Below are 21472 nucleotides of genomic sequence, written 5' to 3'. Positions count from 1 at the left end.
TGAATCATAAAATCATTAAACACAATTTAATGAAAAATACTCGCTCGTTCGGCTCGTGACACCGTGTACTTTGCCGGAAGATTAAGTTGACCAGTTGCACCAATATATATATTAACAGACAATTGTATTTTGGCAACGAAAGTCGCGCAGCGCGATGACCAAGAATCAATAGAATCTATGAACGTGCCAGGAATCTTGTGACCTACGTGCCTCCCGTTCGATGAAACAACCGCAATCGGATCCTGTGGCAGCGATTACGCTATAGTAGCCGCAAAAGCGCTCAAACCGAATGCACGTTCGCGGTGTTACGCCGACATTGGCGTACGGCCACTCTCGAAAACGACGACACTCGTAGCCGACCGAGCGAGTCGCATTAATGATGGTTATACCAGAGGCAGAGGGCAACGGATGAGAGGATGCTTTATCGTGCTGCAGGCGCGCCGTATGCGGACGGACAAGAAGCCGTGGGCGGATAATTATACGGAAGTTTCCAATTACGGATAACGCCGTGGAGCGAGTAACCGTAGGTGTTAGCAGTCAGCCGCTATCTAATCCCAAATCGAGTGGAGTCCCCAGGACCCAGCAACAGACGTCGTGTGCATTAAGAGGATAAGCCGCTCCGTCGTGGTTGTAGATTAAACGCACAGAGAGCTGCGTGACATTAAGCACCGCTATTGCGTTACGCATCGGGGCGCGATATACCACCTCGCGATTTCGTGAGGAGTTATCGTCTAATCCTTCGCGGATTAATATCGTAACGTAAATAGTCTCTAGATTGAGGAAAAAATGTGTATATAATAATATTCTTAAAAGCAAAATGTTTTTCCTGTATAAATTATCTCTCACGGATTCTCCCTCTCTCTCCTCTTTAAACTTTGTGATATTCTCTACTTCAAAATTTTAAATGAGACATACTTATAAACTTAGCGGTACGGCAGATAAATTATTAAGTAACAAATCACGTAAAAATATCTAGAAGGTTAGCATTAATCTTGTCAAAACTGAATTGCAACAGATTGATAAATCTTTAAATGTCAAATTAGGAGCGCAGTAGACGCGATATTTGTAGGGAACGATAGTATTATTTGTAATATCACAGTTTATATCGTGAAAATATATATATATAACGTCAAATTAAAGACTGTTACGTGAATTCGGTCTCGTTAAATTGGCATTTTGCCCGATAATTTCGATCTTTTCTCAGATCCACAAGGTTCTTTAAGCGGGATCGTCGCACAAGCGATTATATCGGTGTGATTATGCGCGTACATATACAGTGAACCAAAATGGTCTTTCGGAGGGTCCGAGGTAAAAAGAATGTTACTCTTAATGAGCTGGCCTACCGCCAGTTCCTTGTCCGATAGACTAACCCCCATCCTGCAACTCGAGTCAATTTGCTTGGTCTTTTGGGCATAAGTACCCGCCGTCTGGCGATACCGACGAATAAAAATGTATACCATCGTTATCTTGAAAAGATGCGCTGCTTGTTAAAATTAATAAATTTCATTTCTCGTGAGATTATCCGTATATATTCTTACCTCGAACTATTCTCCAAAAAATTCCGAGTAAAAAAAATATATACGCGCGATACTTTTCTCGTTAGTAAATAATAATACAGTCTCTCGATCGGGGAATAGAGATTTACATAAATTTCATGCATACTATAATTATGCAGATGTACATACACGCGACAACATTTCCGTGGGCTCTCCCATACGAGAGCATGGAGCTTCGGTAACTATCGCAAACTATGATCCAAGTTTATGCGGTATAGGATATATACAGCCGGGGCAAGAGAAATCCGAAGAACGAGGAGCGGAATTACGAGTATTACGTTGATATCGTCTCGCGACCTTATCGATCGTTCGAAATCCCTTTCTGTAGAATGCAATTTGGAGTATTCGTTGGTTCTTTCCCGTTTCGTTACCCCCCGATGATGGATTACCCCATTACGAGCGGATTCTTCTTTTTCTCTTTTTCTTTTTTTTCTCCTTTCTTTTTAACAGGTCCCTCTAAGCTGACCCAGTATCACGTGGCATAATAATGGCTGCGCTGGCACACGCCAGACCGGCTTGGCCCTCTTGTTCCTTGAAACAATGGAACGTTACTTTGTTTTCTGACGTACCGTCGTTTCGAGCCGGCGAGCATACGCGGAATCTAATCCATATCCTGGCGAGGATGAAATTTACTACTTTAATAACATCGCGTTTCCCGCTATCCAGGTACACACACACACACACACACACACACACACGGATACACGCGGGGCCACGCCATCGGCGTACCAATGTTCGCCAACTTCCATCCAGCCTCTGTCCGACAGACGGCAACGATTTCGAGTATTTGGGTCAAGTTGTACCCGTTGTTTGCTAGTGACCATGTATATGCGCGCGCGGGCGTATCGCTGGCTGCAAAACGTAAATCCGGTAACAACCGTGGCAACTTGTTCCCTGTCGGAACGGAAAGTAGCATTGCTAATTTAACGGCGCAACACGATGCTTCGCGGTGTTTGTTACCTGGGCGAGCAATAATATTTCTGCGGTGTTAAACGTCGAGACGCACGTCCACTGACGAATTGCACGGAATGTTCGAGCGCGTGTGTTTCAAATCGCCGACGCGGACCGCAAGGTCGGTATAACGATGACATGTACAAATTGTTCATTAAGCTTAGAAAGAATTTTTTATTTAACGTGATACTTTTTTCCTACGTATTTTCATACTAAAATTAACCGTAATTTATTCCTATTATTTATCTACATCGTCTGATAATTAAAATCATAATGTAAGCGAAATAATTTATTTTATAATTGAGAATAACATTTTTATAAAATTGCGGCGAAATTGCAAAAAAAGGCTCGAAGAAAATCCGAAAAAAACAAGGTGCACGATTCGACGAGATAGGCTATTTTCGTCCGTATATATACATACCCTATAAGGGTGCAGATTGGGGCGAAGAAGAGCCGCTCCTTTATTTTCCTTACCTGCGTGGGACGGTCACGTGCCGCGACGCACGAAGGGGCACGGAAGGAACGAAGAGAGAAGACGGAAGAACGAGGAAAGGAGGAGGGCGAAACACGACGTTAGGGTGGATCCTTGGATACATAACGTAACGGATGGACAGGCAAGCTAAGACTAGATGGGTAAGGCTATACTCCAAAGCTAAACTACTTTGCCTCGAGCAAGGCGGTGGGGGTTACGGAGCTTGAGTGCTAGCCGCTTGTTCTGTAATCCAATAGAGACCCCTAAGTCCTTTCTCACTCCACTGCCGATATAGGTACACACGTTCCTAGGTAGGTAGGTAGGTAGAAGATGCATACTATGTACATCGAATACGTATGTAAATTTCAATATGGAGCATCGAGTCTGCGCGTTTTTCTACCGTCTACCTAGGCTGACCGAAAACAATCCATGAAACTGAATAGAAACCGAACGATATCGGGAGCGTCGTGAACAATACGAAACGGATTCGCCGGCGTAGACCCTTTGGGCTCTTCGAGATGTTCGAGATGCGCAGAATATGCGAAACTTATAGACAACACTCTAAGTGACCGATCCTGGATGTTCTAGCGATGGAACGTGCAATGATTTTCAAATATCCCGCAGCATCCAAGATGATTGGATAATGCATTCGAGCTGATACATTATTTATATTTATGCGAACATAACTCCCTTCTTTATTCGATATTACGAAAACTGTGAATATGCTACATAAACGCGCCGTGCATTTCGATGGAAATCCGAATCGCTATTTATATCACGCCCTACGGACGATAGGATTTTGATACACGTTTGGTATGACTATTATTAATGGAATGAAAGCTCGTGAATTATCAATCCCTACAATTAAAATAATAATCGCCGATTTACGATTTCAATTAAACGTGATTAGTTATGTATATATTAAAAGAGATTTATAACATGTACAATTGCTCGCGTTTTATTGAACAAAATTGCAAATGTTACAAAATTTGATTTCCTAAAATAGAACTAACTTTTATGAATTATTTTCATAGCTATGTATGTATAACTACATTTTAAACGGTTATATTCCTCTGGCCCTCTTTATTATTCCACGCATAATACCTCGGGCTAATACGTAGTATTATATAATACATTTTCCTAAAGTGCAGCTCTTTCCGGCCCATGCATTTTTATTATATTTTCGATATTACATAGGCATATAGATATTCTACAAAATGTTATTTTAATTTATCAAGTATGTATTGTATTTCATCGATAACACAAGCAATTCAATATATAAATTCCATAATTTTAAAAAATTGTTATAATCATCACAATAAATAGCAAAGTCGGCAACACATTTGGAAACTCTGAATGCTTACAATCAGCAACGAATCAAACTCTCGCTGGTAAATTCTCGATATAGAAAAGTGTTTCGTCAGCAGCTATATAGAACTCGCGGTATTAGAAGCCCATATCACGTAGTGGCTCATCAGTGGTAAAATTGGCCACTCTTCTCAGGCATCAAGTTTTCTTGACCTGAAAACTTGTAAACCATGCTGCTTACATAGGAATGCGACCGTATATGGCAATGGTACCATTTCGCGTTATTTCGACCAGCAGTAAATTATAGAAATATAAAGAAGATATAAAATTTGAAAACACGATTATTATATTGCTATTGTGTGCTAAATGGTTTAATAAATTGATCGCGTAAAAATAATTAGAATTGATTAAGATTATTAAGATTACTCTTGACTAATAAAATTATAGCGAACATCATTAATAAATATATTATAAAATGAAAGATATTAAATTCTCGATATCTAAAGTAAATGCTTAAATAAATGTATCGATATCTATGAGCTCTACCCGGAAGGGTAAAGCAGTGCCAGAACTAGGAATACCGTGTGAATTATACCACCATCGCAGTGTACCGACATTGGTATCGCACCCCCGACAACGAGGGGTAGTTTTACTCGAGGTGGTCGGTAAGGAAGTCTCGCAGCAAAGGGTAGTTCGTTGCCAATGGAGCATTTGTAAACCTTCTACAAACTGTACACTGGAATGAAACTCGAGCGATGGGGTTACCAGTCATATAATTTTTTGCCTTGTAACGAACTAACGGTATCATCCGTTGTAATTTATCGATGTAATCGTTTACTGATAGGGCCTCGCCGAAATATTTAACAATATTGAAGACCTCCAAGTATATAATAGCTTATACTGCCAATTAATTATAATAAAATTATTGCTCTTAGTTGCGTTAGCTGTTATTAGAAAATTTTTATATCCAACACCGCATGTATGCTTGTCTAATATATTAAATTGTGCGACTTTAATTGTATTAATTATTTAAATTCACACACGTTGTTTGTATTATACCGATCCATGAATGTTTTACTGCGCGATTCTCGAATACTCCGAAGCGCGATCAATCGAACGCGGAGGGGCGAATCTACTGTGCGATTTTGTGCGGCGTCTTTTACTGCGCCGCTCGTAAAAGCTCGGACGCGAACATCATCGTTCCGGGATATCGATCTCACGGTTGCAGATATATTTTTGCACGTGTCTTAGCTCGTGCCGGCACTTCCACTCGTAAATGCGAGGTTCCGTCACTCCCCGGTCGCCGACAAAGTCGGGTCAGACGTCAAAAGTGAGTGACAGTCGTGCCGAGCCATTTTCTCTCATGTATAACGGCCCGACACTCTGCAATAAGAAGATAGAACAGGAAGGCCAGGAATGGCCGATGGTTCTGACAAGTGCGCGCGCAAGCGAGGATAGACCCACGATATTATAGACGTTTCCATTGTACCTTATTCCTTAGGTTATCATTATCGCTCCCCGTCTTCGCCTACACTCTGAATTATATACGTAAATGTCGGAGTACGATGCAAGCGCTGCGAGATACTTGTCAGCGCGTTTCAAAAGCTTTCGTCATGTTACATCGCGTACAGACAACGTTATTTTCCCTGGATGCATTCTCGTTCATTTTTAACAGTATCGTTATGTTCGTCCGTTTCCATTTTAGCTTTAAATAAACAAGCATGAGAATAAGCACAAGCGATATGCTGAGTTCGCTTAATAATTGCTAATCTCGCAACGAGATGAGATGAATTTGCGCGATATGGCTATACATAATGATATTATATATATATATATAACTTATAAATGTCCTGCTACAACAACTTAGGCATTCCAAATATAAGAAAATGTGCATTTAATAGAAGATTTATGTTTAATGTCACGAATATATGAATTGTAAGTAATGCATTTCTGTTACATTTTCTCTACTCATAGATAATATTCGATACACTATAAATAAGACGCGAGAATGGCATAAAAGAGTAGCAGGAAATATCCATGAATGGAAACATAAAATAAATCAAGCGAATAAGGCGATAACGGTATTGCTCTGGGATATTGTATTGTGCAATAGTATTGACTAATGCGACAGGAAATCATTATTATGGTGTGTGTCAAAATATATTCAACAAAATTATATTTTAATTATTCTTACTGAATGAAAACTGTTATCAATAAAATGTTACTAATTAAAACAAACATAATTGAATAACTTATATCTTTATATTCGTTTACATTCGCTGGTGCATAGGATAATTTTATATATTCTGTATTAATAACTAAAATAATACGCCATCTTATCCCTAAGTTAGTGAATCTGATTAATCAATTAAAGTTGCTGATATTATTGCAAAGAAACATTCAAAGAGAGAGAGAGATATGTAAAAAGATATATAATTTTAATATTACTATACGCGAATTTATGCGTTTACCAATTATTTCAACTTTTTTAAATTTAAATTATTACAACTTTTCATTAATTAGTTTAATTATATTTTCAAGACAAAGTCGTATCGATGGAAAAGAAATTCAGATCTCGCGAATTCATCCGTGATGTCCTTGCAAATTTAAAAAACAATAAAAAAAGAGAGTGACAATATGTCTCGTCTAACGTAGCGAAAAAAAAGACAGGAATGTGCGCAGGTCAAACTCTTCGCATTTCTTTTTCCATTGACATTGGAGAGTGATTAAAAACTTGATCCTACCGCGTTGTTCCATCTTTATCCGTCCCACCCATCTATCGCACTCTCGTCCTTCGAGTTCGTTTTACTCGACCTCCAACCTTTCGTTTACGATATAGGATAGCGGACAATATGGCGGAATAATTGTTGTTCAGAGAGAACTCAGGGACGATGAGCAAGGGGAGCCGGAAGAGAGGGAAGGGCGAGGGAGAAAGAGAGAGACTCGACGGTGTCGGATTACTACTGGCATTGTGAAGTCCAGACATGGGGAAGAAGAGAAAATAGCAAGCGGAGTGAAGGAGTGTATAAGAACAGTGGTACGAAAGTGAAAACGGCGGATAAGGTGGAGAAAAGATAGACATGAGACAGCGAGGGGTAGAAGCTAGAAGCAGAAGAGGGAGAAGTGTAGAAGAAGAAGTTATTAGAAATACCGTAAGAGAGTACAATACCACATCTCCACCCCCAGAGTAAAAGAGTACGGATACGAAGCTGATTGTGAGTTCACCCTCCCCCCTAGTTCTCCCTTTCTTCTCTGCCTCTTCGGCTTTCTCCTGTATCCCAGAGATCGTCGGAGGAGTCGGCTTTCGCGGAACGTCGACGGAATCGAGATGACGGGCGCGAGGGAACGTCGCCGACGAGAGAAAAAAGGAGAAAATGAGAAAGAGGAAGGCAGAGGGAGAGGGAGAGAGAGAGAGAGAGAGAGAGTCGCCTGTATCTTGGCGCTTTCTTTATTTGCCGCGATTTATTTTATGATACACGCGCGCGCACTAACAGCGACACATAACAGGACCACACACAAGCGAGCGGAGTCCTCGGTACCTTGTGCCCGGCCGAGTGGAAAAATGTGATATTCTCTGACAAATGGACGATGGCGGCTCGTGGCAGAGATGTACGTTTAAATACGATTGTTTATTTCGTGCTCGATTGCCCGCTAATACCAATTTGTGATGTTTCGCTGGTTTATCGTTCTTAGCCGCTACATTCCAACGAAGCTAAGAAAGCACTATACATTCCCATTCTTTGAAGAGATATAATCGTCTCGTGCAATTCAACACATTCATGTAACAATAACATATGGAATTTTCATATGATGCGTTGTGATGAAATTAAAATGTTGACGTTTACGGCGTGCCTAAACTTGCGAAATAATATTTCGACCGCGAAAAATAATTTTTTTATGCTCATTTAGAGAATGAAAATAATAGCGTGCATAATAGCGAGGTAATAAACATGCAGTTTATATGACCGACTTAATAGTTATCTCTTGCCGTAACTGTCGTGTATTACGTTACGTGCACAGTTTTGTACATCTCCCTACTATTAGATATTGTCCAACCTGTCTATTATCACGTATAGTCAGTCTAGTCAATAATCTTTCTACAGCGCACATTCTATTGTGATAGTAGTCCTTTGTCACGTTACTAATATAATCTCACTAGTCTCAATAATTTCATGTAACATGAATATAGAGTCTTACACGTGTCATTACGACATCATCTTTCACGTTTATCTATTAATTAAAATAATCGCATAATTACAAGTTTTTATTTCACGAAAATACATCTTTCGTCTTTAGATCCTGATTATGATACCGATTATTACAAATTCTAAAGAAATAATTCAAGTAATATCGTGTTCGCGTTTTGATTTTGAAGACAAGATTTAAATTATGGATAATATTAATGACATTTTTTGTCGAATATTGCTGCTGTTTTCAACGACAAACGAATACTTGTGGCGCACAGACATGGATCTCATAAGTGCGAAACGAGAGACCTTTCTTGAGGTGTTGGTCAGTTGTCGAAGGGGTGTCGGGGCGAAGGAAAGGGATGAGATATCGATGGCTGGGCGAGTATAGGCGGTAGTAGTATGGGAGGCCGTAATTGTTATCCGATCGAGACTAAGGGAAAGAGCCGCCAAAGGATGGATGTGACATCATCGGAAACAGTTTCACCTATAATTGGATTTATGATCGGTGTACCTCCCTCCCATTTCTCTCTTTCTCTCTCTCTTCTCTCTGCGTTCATGGGCTCGAAAATATATTATTTAAGCGTCTCGAACGAATTTGCGGCGTATTATAGCACAAATACGCGTATAATTTGTTGCACGAATATCTGAGAAGCCATAATGGTTCGTTTTTCATCAAAATAGTATTCAACTGTATATAACATTTTAATTGAATAATTGGCCGACATGTTATATATAAAATTTATATGATATATCGGCCAATTATTCAGTTAAAAATGTTATATTCAGTTAAATACTATTTTGATGAAACCATTCGCTCGAGAGACGCTTAATATATATTTTTTCTATTATAAAAATATTACAAAATCAAAATATATATATCTGATATTTCAAAAAAATAAATACAATATTAAAAATCGTGCAAACAGTAACATTCATCCGATCTCGAATGAACCGATAAATGTGATTCGCGTTAATAGCACAATCATGACACGATTGGGAAGGAAAGTTTTAATTACTGGTATCAATTCGCATAACTTGCACGGAGCCGAGAATTCAAGGCTTCCCCAGACATGCTGAATGAAGTTCAGACACCCGTGCACATCGCTGTACGTCGACGGAATCATTTCTCGCAAGTTTTAATTGCCGCTGTCTATTAATATAACGATTATGATAACGATATATCTGCGTTCATTAACGGCTACCCGAATATATTTCAGTCTTACACGGAAAATGGGGCTTCTTCGGAGTTGGCAGAGTTCTTGTACGTGATAATAATAAAACAAATTACTGTCAGTTGCTATAAGATTGATAAGATAAGTTGAATCTATTTATACATCATCTTCGGCGTTATGCGTTATGCTATTCTCAATCGTTGACTTAATCCGTCGGCATGCGCAGTATATATGTATGTAGTGGCATATCATCGTGAAGCTGATTTCACAGTGATATGCTTCTCGTGCCTGCACCAGCTGAATTGCACTGATTGTATTCTCATGCAAAGTATGGCGTTCGCGATATTGACTACTGTTCTATTACTCATATTACTGATTACACTGCAACTGTTTTAAATGCTCGGTATGCATATTTTTCGTAAATATATATATTTTTTTTATATATTAAATTTATTTTTTTTTAATAATATAGTCCTCAAATGTGCTAAAATATAATAATTCTTTCGTAATAATGTATTCGCATTCCAAAATATGTACAATTATTATTGTTATGCATAATTGATTTTCAAACTGATCCATTACAATTTGTTATAATATGCTTACCGAAATGCAAAGAACCATTTTTCACCTTACAATAGAAACAAATCAGATTTCGTAACGTTGGGACTATCTATCTGCGCTCGAGAGGATTTTCTCTAATCTTTTTCAATAGTTAATAGGATCTGAACATTAATCAATCAAGCACGAGGCAATTAACGTAACCTTTTGACAGGCGTTCTGTCCAAGATGCGAGCATCTGACGTGGATTTCTTTAATCAGTCACCCTCAATGCGAGAAGTAAAGAGACGATGGGACACGAAGAGTGGAAGAGAAAGACGAACGGAAAATAAGTTGTAACACAAAATGAATCGCGCAAGTGAAACTGACAGGCAATTTTGTAATAATTAAAGAATAACGATTGTACATTTACTTTACTTGTATCAACCTGAAACTTAATCAATGTTTCGATTTACAAGTTAATGTCTTTTCAATTTTGTTGCAAATACGTTTCATACTTAATTAATTAAATTAAATGATATACTAATTAATCGTAGAATATTGAATACATATATGTCTATCTGGTTTTTGAAAGATAAAGAAATTTCCATGAGAATTACGTTATTAGCCTGTGAAATATAAGAAAAAAAAACCATCAGTTCTCTTTTTCAGATTATTTAATGAAGTCATCGCTCATTTCCTTCTCACCCTTCAATTTCGATTCATCCGTGATTTTAAGAACGTACCTAACAATTTGACTTTCTTACTTCGTTCGTCGAACTACCCTTGAGGAAAATTGCTGCCCATTTTTCTTCGTCATCCGCCTTCACCCCAATGAGCTGCTGTGAGTTAAAATTGGAAACTCAGTGGTACGAAGACGCGTATCTTACTTTTCGCGGAATAATCCTGTCTCTATAAGCTTGCAATGTTATAAGCCACTTATTCTTTATTTCGAAAATTATTTCAGATGCACGAATCGAGATAATGTACGAATTTAGTTGCAATAGCTGACATGATAGCGTGAATGTCATCATCAAGCCGTATTGCGCGTCCACAAATTATACCGAATATTTGATTATACCAAATGCAGAATAATGTAGTGGTTTGTGCAGCAAATCACACACACAAATCATATGTTATCTACATAAATATCACAGAACATAACTAAACATATGTGTATAAATAAAATTTCAATCTATGATGCATTATTAAGTATAAACAAATAAATGTGCTATTATATTGAAGGACGCAATAAATTATTTTATTAAAATAATTGCGAATGTTTTTTAAAATTGAGGACAAATTTTAAATCTTTAACGTATTCGTTAATGCAGGGAAAAGAAGTAGGGAGATAAAGAAAAGTCCAATCACGGAAGTTGTTAAATATCAAATAGGATTCGCCCCATTACACCGAAATACCCTCGTAGTTCGGTTAGTCCTACTTAACTTGGTGCTTTCTTGCTTGTACCCTTCATAGTAACAAGGCTATATGCTTTTATCGTTTCAATTCACATCATTCTACCTAATAAACCGTCATAATTTTGTTTTGAAAGAATAAATTATTTTACCATCACAAATAAGGATACACGATTGATCGATCAAATATAACGATACAGATATCTATTTGCAAAATATATTCATGAAATATAAAACACAGTAAACTTAGGATATAAAGTAAATTAGCATGGAAATTAATATAATTAGATTATATAACTTAAAAAATGTTTAAAGTGAAAAATAGTATCAAAAAGACAAGTAATTTTTTACACATCCCTATTAACTATAATATAAGTATAAAAAATATATTACATTGATACGCTGTAACAGAGAGATGAAAAATAAAACGATTATCCAATAAAAGTGTTGCGTCTCTGATTTTTAGCTCAGACCACGGCAAGAGCAATTACTTTAGGAATGATCGTCACGGGATAGGGCAGAGTGAACTTGCTTAAGGGAAGCGCGCAGGAGGTGGCACGGGATGCAAGAAGTGGATTGTGCAGCGACAACGTTAATAAATCTCTGGTAATTAGAAAGAATGTCCCGGGGAGACGAAATTGCTAGTGGGCCCGACTCGGTCGGCCTGTTCATTTTTTACGCTACACGAGCGTTAAGATCTTTTAATGCTAGGTTATAAATGATTTGCGAAACCGGAGCGCTATGCTCCTCGTGATGTACCATATATATTCAGACAACCCGACAACCACTTGCTCGTTAATCACACCGGATTTGTTACAATTAAATTTAAAAGTAGGCTGTGACAGTATCACAAACGGTATTAATTTATGTAAAACGGATTAATTAGCAAATCTTTTACGAAGATTTAAACAAACGCTTTTACAAACGATATTAACAATTTCATTGCCATTAACGTTTTAATATGCTACAATTTCTACATTGTTCAATATAATAAAATATTACATTAATGCATTTATATAAAAGCTGTATGCTTCAACAAATCTTTGAAATTGTTAATCAATAATACGGATATTCAAAGTGTGGATGGATCAATAAACGCATGAATCTTTTCTCTAAATTCTTGCCCGTGATAGAAGAAAGTCATTATCAATGTCTGCGCGGACTGTAAATCAGAAGGTAATAATTCTCTCCGGGACGGAAATATAGTTAAACGTCTCAATTGCAGCGCGCGCGCCGCGCCGGCAAGTCCGGTTGGCAATACTAATTAAGTGCTAGTGTACTCTCCTGACGGGAAACCCCCAGAATCCGGAAACGAGGGTAGATGTAATTAGGATGAGTTGTGACGCCTGTAGCAAGGAACCCCTGGCTTCGTTGCTTTCGCGCTTCTCTTCGCGACGGTACCGAACAAACACACACATACACATGCGTGCATCTCCTATGTATAAAATGCAACGCGGATGCAAGGGGGTTATTATCACCAATTTCGAGCTCTTATCATTCTTACGCGTGGCGAAAAGCACGGAATATTAATCTACGTCGAATAATAGGCGTCATTTTTTTTAATCGCAATAGATGCGAAAATTATATGTATGCATAATCGATGCATCATCCTCTCGACTAGGCCCCATCATCCTCACAAGAGACATTGCACAATGCTCATTCCACGATCGTGGGAAGCGTTGCTGCAACGGCTAGTTGGACTCCTATTAATGTTGTACAGTCGGCGCGTCGAATTAGCATAAAGTTCTATCTCGTCGGAGTACCAACGCGGCCGGAAACCAAACTTTCGTCAAACTCCGTGTGCATACGCGCCAACTACGCGATTACAGTGTTTTGCCTGCCACGTTTCGTCCGCGTGTTGACTTTGTTTTAAAAATCAATTTTCCGAAATATACATAATATAGGTCTTACTGGAAAAGCGAAAGGATAGAAATTTTAGAATTACATGTGCCTCTAATTTTCAAAAGACTTCTCGAAAGAACTTTTAAAAATTTTCATATACTTTATTAGCGCGCAAATGTGTTATTCTATTATCTCAGAGAAAGCGCACGATTTAAAATTCATATTTTAATACATAATGTGATCGTGCGAAAGAATCTTAATGCTACGTAATAATTTTTGTAAATTTTATGTTATTTTTTTTATCATAACATTTTATTTGCGCCATGTAATTATCATCGATACTGATTAGCAGAGCAAAACAGAATGAATATGGTGATTTGTATATAGAGAGTAATTAAGTGCAGTTTTCATATGGTAATAATTTTGTACAAATTTTAACAGAGCGATATTAAATGTATAAATGTATAAATTATCTGTATAAACGGGTGTATATTATACCTATAATATTTGTTATACATTAATAAAAAGCATATTTTTATTTTTATTTTCACTTTGGATAATATAATTTACTATTCGAGATATGTTTCAAAAGTAATTTAAACACAAAAAATTAAGACGTTTCGCATAATTTTCAGCACTTAGGAATTAATGCTATAAAAGTGCCCCTTGTTACGAGTCGAAGAAACTTTATGCACCTACTTTCTCTAATTGCTGGACGCCACAATCGCTACTAAATTTCCTTGACAGAATCAGCCACACCCCGTCCAGTACTCATCAGGATAAAAGTCGGAGGACGGAAACACTTAGCGCAGAGAGTAAAACTCTATCTCTCTTTCAGTTGGAAGTAATAGTAAAAATTCTATCTATCTCTAAAATTTTCTATCCTATCTCCACACATTAGCTTACACGCTCGCTCTTTATCATAAGCTTAATGTAATTTAATTTAATATAATTAAATGTAATTTCATAAGTTCTCTAGACAGAGTCTAACATTTCGAAATTATCGCGTATTCTCCTATCGTTTCCGAATAATGCGTAATATATTTTTATTTGAGAAAATACTTTTCGACAGGGATAAAATAGCTAATGATCTCGATACGATAGTAACGCTTCGTAAAAATGCTGAACTTTGAAAGAACCCGTCCGGCTAGGAAGTACGGTTGCGAGAGACCATTTTACGGTATGTAACGATCGCGTGTGCGCGGTACTTCGTGACTCTTGAATAATAACGAGTATGATAAGACGGCCTAGCATTAACAAATAAAACACTTTCTAGACGGAAATAAGCGGTGTTCCGGGATCTAGATAATACCTAATAGAAAAAGTTTGGCGCGACCGGTTAAGTTTTCGTATTTTATGTGGATCTTTCCGTAAGATTAATTTAATACACATTGAAGTGGGGAAAAAGAAGGGGAAATTCCGTCGGTGAAATGTCCGAAGACAATACAAAACTGCGCGAAACAAATATCGCCATTTACTACATTATAATATATCGTAAACAATGCTCGATGCAAGACGGAATAAAAAGGCTTTTTTAATTACACCGTCGCGAACTATTTCTCTTCCACGCACTGCCGCCGGAGTATAAGTATTTATTACTGCACCCGCAATTACACTATACGGCTGCAACGTGGCGGAATTTTTTTTTTCTTTTTATTTCTTCGCGAGAGATCCGTTATTTCATTGAAAGGTCGTCGATATCCGTGATGCTTGCCTTTAAAAAAAACTGATGGGCGAAATGAAATACGTCATCGTCGATGGCGATATTTCATAGTTCCGGGTGATCGATTCCGATGCGAAATTCCAACGAGAGACATCCCATCCCCCCGCGCCCCTCGCAACATCGTACCAGTTGCAAATTAAAGGCGTCTTCCACGCCAGGTGCCACTTTCTCTGTAAAATATTCGCAATCTTCGCGCTCTTTTAACATTCCTGAAACTCGCTCTACGCAAACAACGACTCGGACTCATATAATCGACGCAGCGCGTGTGATTTGATTATCGCTGCCTTTCGAGAAATCCTCGCGAATGAATTTTTCTTAAAACGATCAAGCCGTCGTAATCCGCTTTCTTAAGCCAGTGCGAGAGGAAGAAGAATGACTCAAGAACTACGGTAGCTACGTTGGAATAATTAGCGAGATGGGTTACTTACCGGCGAGTATCCGCAGTAGGCCACACAGCAGACGAGAGGAGAGAGAATCTTGGAAGACGGCAGAGTGTGGAGTCTCCTCGGTTGGTTGTCGCACGGATCTGTAATTTCGATAATTATGGGTTAATGCATTTAGCCACGATAGCGGCACACGTACCGGGAACATGATTCCAGACGTACGTGAGATACCTGCAAATTAATTAAACGATTGCTATACTGGGCCAACACATAATTGCTCAATTGTTACGTGCTTATTCGAAATGTATAAATTTCACGCGAATCAAATCTTATTCATTCTCTCACTCTGAAACTGCACAAGTTATACATATAACTTCAATGCAAAGTGTTGATGTGTGATTCTACAATTCTTTTTTTACTTAAAATTATACAATAATATTGTCATTAGAAAGCGTCCGAATAAAATCATTCGTTACTACTAACGGATGGATACTACTGTGACTGTTACTACTAACGGGCGGATACTACTGTGACTGTTACTACTAGCCGTTTCTGTCGACTATTGTTAGCAGTCGCAGCGTACGATCGATATATGTGGAAACACACGTTGGTCTAATTTGTGAAAATCCTTGATGGAGAAAATCCGCGGTGTATATCAAAATGTTTACGCGGCAGAGGCGTGCGTCAACACGCGCTTAAGTTTTGACGGCGTCGTTCCTTAAAAGCTTTCACCCCGCGAGCAAGAAGCTTTCCTTTATGATGAAACAATATCGTACGTCGCCTTTTTCAGCAGCCATCCGCATTTCTTCCGTTCCACCGGGCGACCTCGTCTCTCGCCCACTCACGGTTTTCGTCGCCTCCGCCCTATCTGCATTCCTAGTCCCAACGAGCCGCAAAGGAATTCCAATTTTAAACAAAAGTTTCCTGACGGCGGTAACCTCTCTCTGGCCTTCCCTCTCCGTTCCCGCTTCTCCTTCACGTCTCTACCTTCTCTCTGCTGTCGACATCGCGGATTCTAGACGCGCGTTCATGCATGGCCCGACCATGAGCTAGGCACAGCGCTTCTTTGTCTACTCTAACATGTTTCGTTTATGTCTTCTCTACCCATTACAGAAATTCTGCTGCTTCCTTCGCCAAGCGATTTTTTGCCCATTTTATGCTCGCAAAATTGTTTCATTTTATTTCCAGTTGTCTCGATATCGAGAGTATGTAAGTTTGTGCAATTTTTACATATAAAAAAATTATATACATTGAATAAATCGAATAAACGATATATCCAATGTAACGATAACTTGTAAAAGAATTTTAAAAAACAGGTTACATTCATATACTCTGTATGTATTTTCTCGAATAAAGTATTCTCCATTTAGTGTGAAAGAGAAAAAATAGAAAAGACACACGAAGAAGAATCACAACGATGTATCGAGCCGCGAGTCTCTACCGCTTTTTCTCGGATCGCCTATTTTAATGCCCCTTTCCGCGTCTGCGGATCGTCCGGGGGGTAGAAAAAACGCGAACGGCCGACCGGGGGAAAATAGTAGCAAGGGCGACGACAAACAAACGCTAATCCATAAATCCTCTTGCAAACGGTAGAAAGCACGCGCAATATACGTATCACCGACTCGAGACGTACATCAGAGCGCTGCGTCTGCTGCAATATCGATAAAACATTGATCCGCCATTCGTGCCCGAAGTCTCTTGTATAGGATTCGCAATGCCGTTAGGCATCCTCCCTCTCCCCCCGCGTCCCAGCACCGTTCACAGATACATCCCGAGCCGCCGAGCGTGCATACGGAAACGTACCACCGCACCGCACCGTTTCGACGGGATTATATCCGACTCTCTGCGTGCGTGCACCCGGGTATACACGTACCTACGCGTCTACCGTAGTATCGTGATCTACACGCGAATCACGAAAGCTCCACGCATAATTCGACGCTAATGGAATTTGGGTCGGCTCGATCTCTCTCAACGACCGATCGCATGGCGTATCTCGTGCGATTATTTGCAAAAAGAGTGTGATTCGACGATCATCGCATTTTTCGTAACGTGCGTGCGTGCAAGATCAAATATAGATAGAGGAAATGTAAATCGAATTATGTAGAAAAATCTTTTTGTTACTCAGTTGTGCAAAAATTGTTGAAAATACACGAATGAAAAAAAAACAAACTTTTATTAATGCTATATCGAAAGGAGAGGAAAATATTATCTCCCTTTATCCGTAAAATCCCGTCTCGTTCCGGTAGACGTGCGATCATACGATCCCGAAAGTCGCACGACTCGTTTATATCCATTCGACACGACAGATAAATATTATTCCTGGTTGCGTGGTTCCGCTGCCGCGATCGCTTTAGCCCAACAGATCAAAGCGCGGAAAATCAGGGACCATCTGCATTATCCAAAGCGTCGATGCGCTTAATATTATGTATCGAACATACACGAATTTTGATCCTACCGGCTAATACCAGGCTTCTCGCTGGATCAAAGGACGTAATTGTGTCGGGCAACGAATTGGCAAGCTCATTTCTGAAGATGATATTGTAATTATAAGGTCGGGAGAACGCGAGAGAAGTGCAAGGACCAATGCTGGTGAATTAGAGAAAGATAGAGAGATAGAGATATACAGAGAGAGAGAGAGAGAGAAACGGAAAGACGGTACTTGGGGGAGGAAGCGACGAGACGAACGGCGACTCAAACACCGCGGCACAAAATTCACAATCTAATCCAACTAAGCAAATTACTCTCAACTTTCTGGGCGGCAGCTACGCACGCTGTCCCTTCACCTCGCATTCCCGGCAACTTAGATCAAAGGGAGAGTCGGGGCGTCCTTCTGCGCGCGGGAATATCGCGCTCGACGTTTCATCTCACGACACCCGTACTTCCGGGATCTCTCTCTCTTTTCCTCCATTTTGGTCGTTTCACACAGACGCTGGCTTATACAGAGTTCGGCTTGGTTCGACGATTGAACGCGCTCGACCGTCCTGCAATCGCGATTAAAGCGCAAGCTCGTAACGAACGCATCAAAATACATAGCTTGTCGTGCACAGTGATATCGCGCGAGTTTAACGCAACCAATCTCGATGAAATATCATTCATCATTCTAATGCTATTACTGATTTGTATACCGCGATTTTTGGCTCTATCGTTTGTTTAAATATGTCATCGTCATTTTTCTTCTACATAACTCAATACGTGTGGCTAAACACTTTGAGTAAATTCTCTAGAAAATCAGTACATTTCATCCATATATAATTATAAACACATAATTACAAAACCGATTTATGCGTTCGAATTACCTCGACCATGTAAAATGCAGAGTGGAAAATCATATCGGAATAATTCGATCACACGAGTAACGATATCTGCGCGATTAGACTACAAATCCCGAACAGCTTTTCGATCATGTGTATCATTTAGCATTGATGAGCTTGTAATCGTGTTCGCCTCTGGCTAAAAGGCACTTGCGAGATAGAGAGGTAGCAGCAATCGACGTCGTTGGATCGCCGACAAACAGGGGGGGAGGGATGGAGAACGAGGAAAGGTAACACTTCCGGAACGCAATATCATTCGGAGCGAGGCGGACCGTAATTCCCACTTGCTTGGTCTTGGGAGGCGAGGGCGAGGCTGCATCTGTTGATTATCCAACTGGTAAACACGGCGCATTGTTATCGATTGGGCCAACAATCTGCCGCCCCCATATTGACGCAATACTGCCTCGCAGTTGCATAATGAATGGTTGGCTAATGACCCTACGGAGCTTGCGGAAACCGCTACGAGAGAGGATGACGGTGGGGCCTGGAAGTCGAGCTACTTCCGGCATCAAACATGCACCGCCGGCACAAACGAGTTATCCGAGACATCCGTCTGATATATATCATTTATATTTTTTATATCATATATGTCGAATTATTCAAAAAAAAGTTATTCGAATGTTATAAGATTATTTTTTTTCCACATTTCTCTGCAGCAATTACTTTTATACGCTATATCTATATTTAATTTAACAGTAATTGTATACAGTTGAGATCATTACTTTAAATTAAAATAGTTTAATATAAAATTTCGGGAAAAAAATTTATGCACATATGTTTCTATCATCTTCTATTTCGCTTTCTTAAAATTATACGTTGTCTATGTGACGGTAAACACGAAAAGTTTTACATATTAAAATTATCTTTATGTAGATTACTGCATAGCGTGTAGAAGCAACAGACATCTAAAATAAAATGCGGGCCACTTTGCATACATATCTAGTCAAGCATTCCTACCGTGCTTTCTAAGAAAAGTAGCTGTATTAATCCTCGAGACCCGCATAAACTGAGATTTATCTGTACTGAGAAATTTCATCATAATTATTAAGCAGTTTTTATTACACATATAACTAATAATAATATGACAGAAATTATTTAGAATAAAATAGATTATTTATCAATATAATGATATTTCTGCTTGATTTAACTATTGTACATTATCATCAAGTATTTGAAATTGTGTCATTTCTTGTTTTCAGCTCTGTCGAGTACGCAGAAGCTAATAAGCAGATTTTGACCACCAGTCTGACGCATCACTGTAAGTATATCTGAAATTATTTTTCGAAAAATAATCTCGATCTCGAAAATGTAACGTTCAATTAATTTACATATTAATTGGACACAAATTTCAATAACTACAGTTAAAAGTTTTCATTCGAACGCGAAAAAGAAATGCAGAACTGCGCGTTCCATCGTATATACAGACGAGATTCTTTTGCCGTATAACACCGCGACATGGCGGAGAGACTTTCTTCGCATTTTCGCGTGAATTATTCCTTTCTCGCGCAAGCTCAACGTCGTCTGCACCGTTACGCAACTTGTACTTTAGTACATCTCGACTGTGATTCTTTTGTAGCGGTAGCCGACTTTCCGTCACTTTGCACGGTTTGCGTTTGCGAGAGATGGCGAAACGTTAGACAAGGGTCGCGACTTTCGCATGAAACTTCCTCCACTTTTGTCCTCCGGGGCTGACGCTATAACGACTCTAATCTCCTTACGCTCCAAGCTGTTTTTGCCGACCAAACGAAAGTGCTTACGGCGTTGACCAGTCGGGTAAGAGACTTACAATTTACTTCTATCTAAGAGGCTTTGCGGGACGCTCAGAATGTTGTCGCTATTCTAGGCTTTATTTAATGTTCATGTCATTTTACATTTGCGCTACGACGCGAGTTTATCCTGGGCATCGTCGGTGTATTTTCTTGCGAGTACGCTCCGACGAACGCTATAACGTCGGAAAGCACAAAGAAATGATAAAATGTTCTTTTTTTTTTGTCACTAGAGTAGCGATATTAGAAGCAGAGCATCAAAGTCGCAAAAGGGCGGAAGCATTTACTCGCAATTGCAGGACAAGGAGAAACAAATCCTCGTGTGACAATCGTATCGCGTAATCTCGTGAATTTTACATCCATTTAAAGAGTAGCTTCTCTTGTTCGCGTAATTGCACGAATAAATGTTGAATGTATATCCACGATTAGCCGGCGTGTACGGAGTGTTTCTAAAATGTTTAATCTAACTTTATCAGAGAGAAAGAGAGAGAGAGTATGTGTTCTACTAAACAAAATAATGAGAAAAGTTCATATAAACAAACAACCATCAAACGCTAACTTTTATTTACTTTCGTTATTTCACTTTTAAATTCGAGTGGTCGAGGCAATTTGTAATTACGTGCGCGTGAGTACTCGTAGGATTTTTCCACTTCTCTAACACAAATTACACTTAAAATATCTACGATATTCATTCTTTCTACGTGTCAATATTTGTAATAACGTTTTCTTATACATTTACATCATTTCGATAGAATGCAACGTAATTGCGAGCAGGTGTTCATCATTTATGTATATCCAGATGTTCGATAAATAACAAAATAAATATGCAAATTCTGCTTCTTCAG

The 21472-nt window shown here is 39.0% G+C and overlaps 2 protein-coding genes across 7 annotated transcripts in view; one reads left to right on the top strand and one right to left on the bottom strand.

Annotated features, from left to right (window-relative positions):
• The window catches only part of Ten-a (Teneurin-a transmembrane protein), a 466667-nt gene that overhangs the window by 113296 nt on the left and 331899 nt on the right, over positions 1-21472 (top strand). For all 6 annotated transcript variants that reach the window (XM_083036192.1, XM_083036190.1, XM_083036191.1 and 3 more), the window contains one exon: positions 20061-20119. The gene's annotated coding sequence lies outside the window, so the exon portion shown is untranslated. The remainder of the gene's footprint in view (positions 1-20060; positions 20120-21472) is intronic.
• LOC145935111 (uncharacterized) overlaps positions 1-21472 on the bottom strand; it is a 194950-nt gene that overhangs the window by 111365 nt on the left and 62113 nt on the right. The window contains exon 4 of the mRNA XM_083036198.1: positions 15596-15693. Within this exon, the coding sequence (XP_082892324.1) occupies positions 15596-15693 (98 nt within the window). The remainder of the gene's footprint in view (positions 1-15595; positions 15694-21472) is intronic.

This window comes from Prenolepis imparis, unplaced genomic scaffold (genome assembly GCF_030444845.1).
Source record: "Prenolepis imparis isolate NDT839.2.m4 unplaced genomic scaffold, iyPreImpa1.0 SCAF_4, whole genome shotgun sequence".
NCBI lineage: Eukaryota > Metazoa > Arthropoda > Insecta > Hymenoptera > Formicidae > Prenolepis > Prenolepis imparis.
The sequence above is the reverse complement of the archived record's forward strand: the minus strand, read 5'-3'. Positions and strand labels throughout refer to the sequence as shown.